General features: G+C 35.1%; 1 protein-coding gene across 1 annotated transcript in view; it reads right to left on the reverse strand.

Moving 5' to 3' along the window:
• The window catches only part of LOC140449405 (discoidin domain-containing receptor 2-like), a 1,157,947-nt gene that overhangs the window by 475,644 nt on the left and 676,303 nt on the right, over window positions 1–6,000 (reverse strand). Inside the window, exon 3 of the mRNA XM_072542564.1 lies at window positions 4,913–5,144. Within this exon, the coding sequence (XP_072398665.1) occupies window positions 4,913–5,144 (232 nt within the window). The remainder of the gene's footprint in view (window positions 1–4,912; window positions 5,145–6,000) is intronic.

Here is a 6,000-nt window from a genome sequence, read left to right on the forward strand (position 1 = left end):
CACTTTTGCGGAACACTTAGTGTTTCTTTGGATGCAGCGCCAAAATATCTCGCCGCTTTTTAACACTTTCTGTTTCGAGAACGAATGATGCTCCACCACTAATAAATCTCGACCACGGGAACTTTTTATCAAACTCATTTTTTAAATATCCGTATACGTGCACAAGTCAACGTCAAACAAGAAATAAATTACAACTGAAATAATTCAGTCACAAGTACACAAGTGCCACGCCCCCCGCCGTGACAATAAATATTGGGAAAACCCGCTTGTCCTGCTTGGGTGCAAATGTCCATCGCCGCTAATTACCTACCTACCTGCTTTACGCCGCGGTGTCGAAATTTCCTATAATAAAATTTGACCCTTCGATTACCCCAGGTACAAAGACAATTTGGTGTCGAAAGTTCGCCCGTCGTGTCGAGGAATTTTTGGGCTTCATCCAACTTGACAGGTTTTCGTCAGCGCTAATTTGCAGCTGGAGGTTTAAGCCATTTGTTTGTTTTTTTCTCTGTATTTGGTGAATATCTATGACAGACAACACTGTCTTGTCAAGAAGTGAAGATCCATGAAAAGAAGTGAAATACACTAAAAGTGATCGATTTTAATTGCCTAGTATGTGCCACAAGTTTTGAAAAGATGTGAGACGTTGATCACAAAATGGATGTTTTAATACAGCAGAACATCTTATAGAACATCGAAGAAAAGGACAAGTATAATTATAAAGATCCCACTTTAAAAGACACCTACCCTGTTACATGGATATGAAAGTAAATCATTTTCATTTTCTTAACAAACTTTTCCATTACTATTGATTTATTTACCTTAAAATCTATTATACTTAGATTGCTCTGATTTTGTCAATCTTATTTTGCATGTGCTACGATTTCGCTCCACCCGGTGCATGAGAAAACGATTACAAGATACAATTTCTTGTTTAAGACCAACAAAACCCTCCAATCCTTCCTTCAATCCTTTACAGTGATAATGTTTTATTTCTTCAACATCAGCGTAAAAAATAATCCTTTTTGTTCTTATTCAGATATCCTCCCCGGTTTACCAACAGAATTTTAATCGGAGGCCTCTCAGGAATTTTTAGCAGAGCTTTTGTCTTGGCGTTTTTTGTTCATTGTTAAGAATTCGAATCGCAGCTTCATTCATAAATGCGGCGAGCAGCTGGAGACTTTTTTTCGAAAGGGAAAGTTAAATTGATCAAGTGCGTGTAAAAATGAATTGGGTCTTTGTTCTTCTTTATTTTTTTCGTTTTTGTAAAATCAGCTTTTTAAATAATGCTTTAAATTTCTAAGGAATTTAATTTGGCGTGTAAGGCGGTTATTCATTGATACGATTGTTTCAAATGACAAGGTTCTTCCTTTATTATCAATTTAGATTTGTTTAATGATATTGACATAGGCTGTCAAGTTTAACTGTAACTTAATTTGTTTTTCATTCAGTCGAATTATTCAAATTCGGAGCTATTTACATATTTTGTACTTGCTTTAATGTTTCTATGTCATATAAATATTAATTTTATACGGTTATGTAAAAAACAAAACTTTATTAATCCATATTGAAAAAAACTATGTGCATTGATTGGTAATTGTACTAAAACGTTTTATGATCACGACTAATCAGAATCCAGAATTGTAGGCAGTAAATTCTTAGAAGTAATAGTGACGTTTCAGCGCTCTGCCTGGGGGTCATGAGCGCAAGAACTGGGTGGATAGCTCAGAAGCCGCGTTCATGACCACAGATGGTACCAAGCCCGGATAAAAAGAAGGGTTGATGGGCTAGGTTAACATCCTATCTATTGTAAAGAAAAACAAGGCTCAAAGAACCGATATAAAGCCTCGGAACCAGACGGAACCTAAGATGACAAACCACGCTAAGAAAAGGAAAACGAGAAGAAAAAATAAGCCCACAATCAGATTACTTTCAACAACAAAGACCAAGAGATACTAGACGAACTGATAAATAAAAACATAGGTATTTGTGCAATTCAAGAAACTAAGAAGAAAGGTAAAGGACAAAGAGACAAATAAGTACGACAACAAAGCTTAAAAGAAAGTAAAGCGACGGGATCTCTTAATCACACAATCTGGAGGAACAAACACCTAAGACAATACACAAAAAAATATTCTTTAAAGCAGCAATTAGACCTTTATTAACATACACGGCGGAGACAAGACCTGACAAATCTACAACGAAATGACTACTAGAAACAACAGAGATGAAAATACTTCGACGATTATCAGCCAAAAGTCTGTTGGATAGGAAGATAAGCGAAAACATAAGAAGAGCATGCAATATAGAAGACATAAATGGATGGATGACAAAACGGAAACAGAAGTGGAACGAACACATTAGTAGAATGGCAGAGGATAGAATAGTACGAATAGCACGAGATAAGGCATCAAATGGACGACGAAGTATTGGCAGACCAAGAAAAAGATGGTTTGATAATTTAAACAATCTAACTATCTATATAAGGATTTTTACAGCTGTCGCCGCCTTCCTTCTTTCAGCCAACGTCTTCAGTCCTTTCTGTTCTGCCATTCTCCATCTCTAAGGTTTCGTCTTTCCATGGCCTCGTCCACTTCATCCCTTCATGATCTTCGGGGTCTACCTCTTTTCCTCCTTCCTATTGGGCTCCAATCCGAAATTTTTGCTATTCATGATCTGTTCTTCTCACATGTCCATACCAAATTAAACGTTTTCTTCGATGTAGCTGAGTATGTCTTGTTCTACTGCCATTCTTCGTTTTATCTCCTCATTTCTGATGCAAACCATTTTTGTCACTCCGTAGCTTCTTCTCATAAACTTCATTTCAGTTGCTGTGATTTCGGACCTGTTTCGTTTATTTATTACCCAATTCTCTGCTCTATAGGTCATTATACTCCGTACCAAGGTGTTATAAATTTTCTTCTTTGTATTTCTGGTAATCTGTCTATCCCACAGTACCCCATTCATTTGTTTAATACATGTTCTTGTCTGTGCTAATCTGCTTGTTATCTCTTGCTCGGTGGTTCCATTTTTTGAGAGTATGAATCCTAAATATTTGAATTTGTCAGTGCCGTTAATTTCCCTATTATCGTTCATTTCCAAGTTTCTTACTGGTTCTTGCTCTGTTGTTAAATATTCGGTCTTGTCTAGATTTATTTCCAGTCCATTTTTTGTGTATTCCTTTTCTAATTTTCGGAGCATGTAGCACATTTAAACAATTTAGGAGGCTAATATTAAAGAAGAAACAGGATATAAAACCTAGATACAAGAAGAAAGAAGAAGAAGACAGCGCTATTGTATGAAATTTCGTACGAAAAATGTCATAAGAAGTTACGTCAAATCTTCTTGTATTGAAGAAATACCTATTTATAATATGCATCACGTTAGTGTAGGATCATCATCACCATCACTGGCTCGACAACCCTTTTTGGGTCTTGGCCTGTTCCAGGATTCTTCTCCATTCCGATCTGTTTCGTGCTTTTTTTCTCCAGTTTTTTATTTTTAAGGTTGTTATATCATTTTCTATTTGTTTTAAGTATCTCAGTTTCGGTCTTCCTCTTGTTCTTTTTCCTACTGGCATCTGTTTGAATATTTTGTTTGGTATTTCGCCTTCTTCCATTCTTTCTGTGTTAGTGTAGGATAATGATTATTAATGACATTTGGGTGAACTACAATAGATAATATTAGGTTAGAAGGTTAAACCTCCCTAAAACCGTGATCGTCAATGGAAGCCGGCAACTTATGGACTCAGTTGATTTGCTATTGAAGTAAACAGGACATGGCTTACACAAACACATTGTAAATATTTTACATTTTTTACCGAGTAATTTTTTCGACAGCGAAGACAGCAAGTCGTACAATTTTATTGCATTTTTCGGTGTAAGAAATAATTCTGAAATTATTCTAATTACTTCATTAAATTATTGAAGCAATAAATACGTATTTTAGTGCTGTGAGCAATATGGAAGGCGGGAGCAGTCAAAGTAAATGATGCACAAATTTTTTGATGGAAGAATAAACTATTATATACGTGTATTGTGGACTCTGTGAAAGGAATTAAAGTATGTTGGTCAACGACGTAGTTGATCTGTGTAGTCATTTGATTAAAGTGTCGATGAGAACTCTATATAGAATTCTTCTTCTTCTTTTGGTGCATATTCTCTGTGAATCACGTTGGTCCATACAACGTTGTTCACAGCTGCTCTAAATAGATGTATGGTAGTCATTCCTGCTCACTGTCTGATGTTCTTTAACCACGATGTCCTTCTGTGCCCTTGAGATCTTTTGCCTTCTATCTTGCCTTGTAAAATTAGTTGAAATAGTTGATACTTCTCATTCCGCATCACATGCCCTAAGTATGTCATCTTTCTTATTTTCACGATACTCATAATTTCCAGATCTTTATTCATACGTTGGATCACGGTGTTGTTTGTAACATGATGGATATAGGAAATCTAAACATATCTAAACAATTTTAAACAAAGTGAAGGCAAATTGAATGATGGACCTGTTGAAGCCATTGAAACCAGAGGTAGAAAACGCATTCAGCTTGAAGATCATACCAAATATGCTGTTCGGAGGAAATTCCACGCTTTCTTTTTTCGGAGCGAAATCCCAACCTTAAAGGAAGTTAAAATCGAAGTAAATTCTAATGATTCAATATCCAAAATATTAGGTATGGCGGATATTTATTGCGAATTTTTTATAAACATCAAATTTATAAAAAGAAGCAGGGATATATTTGACTCTTAATTATAACATAAAGTCAAAGCGATATTATATCTAGTACATTCATGTTTGCTATCAAAATTTGTGTTTAAGATATTAAGTATAAAAATTCAAATATAAAAAAGCTGGAAAAAAGCTTTTTACAAAACAATTTTATTACTAATTTCAATTTTTTAAATAAACCTACCTTTTCTCCTCTTGAATCTTTATACGTGATCCACTGATTCAAAGACGGTCTCCAATATTCCACCAAGAACGCCTCAGCGAATTCCTGTCCTTGTCCGTTCCCGAAACGGCCTTGAGTTTCTGTCCAAGTCATCAGATGATTTTTCTGGAGATCCACCTCCAGGTATTCTTTTACATCACTACTTATCTGCGCTTTGGGACACCAGGCGCCGCCGTTTTTCTCCTGACGTATCCTGAAACAAAAGATATCTTTAGAAGTCAAGCATTGAGGAGATTATATTTTAAAATATTTTTTTTTCGTCATTCAGCCAGTCTCGAAATGTTATAATATAATCCTTAAGAAAGTATATACACATAAGTACAGATTATTTCTCTCAGACAAATGCACAGCGATATACATAAAACGAAATAGACGAATAATTAATAGAAGAACACGTCGCAGGAAAATACAAGGACACTCGCTTCTCGTCTAGGGGTCCGTCAAGACATTTATTTTAACAGACAAACAATACTGGATCACGGATAAGGTATTGTTACATATAGGATAAACAAAGGGTACAAGTCTAACCCTATACACGCTCATGAAAGTTTTCATGAACGAGTACCAGGTTTATAAAGCTATGCATGTGTCTGACAAAAATTCTATAATTAAATTATATATTGTTACAGAACCTATGGCTAACAAGGACTGTATATTATATGGAGCGTATGTATTGCATTTAGTTAATTTTGTATAAAGGGAGTTTGAATGCTGAATAAATTTATGAAAATGTCCAAAGCGTATTCGATTTATAGTAGTAATATATTTACGAGGAGCTATGAAATTCTTAAACCAGGTTGTTTGAGGTATACCTTTGATGGTTTGTAAAACAGTAATGTTTCCATTGCTCTTTCCATATAAATTGCTAATTTTTTTTAAAATCGTAGTACATATTCATTATGTTTGAGACCAATATGTGCTTTGACCCAAATAAATTTTATGTTGACTCCAGTCGATGATAAATGATACAATCGATCTTTTATTTCAAATATGTAGGGGTTGTATGCGCATCCAGTCCCTTCTGTTGTTTTTGATGCGTCTTGCAATAA

The sequence above is a fragment of the Diabrotica undecimpunctata genome, chromosome 9 (assembly GCF_040954645.1).
Source record: "Diabrotica undecimpunctata isolate CICGRU chromosome 9, icDiaUnde3, whole genome shotgun sequence".
Taxonomy (NCBI): domain Eukaryota; kingdom Metazoa; phylum Arthropoda; class Insecta; order Coleoptera; family Chrysomelidae; genus Diabrotica; species Diabrotica undecimpunctata.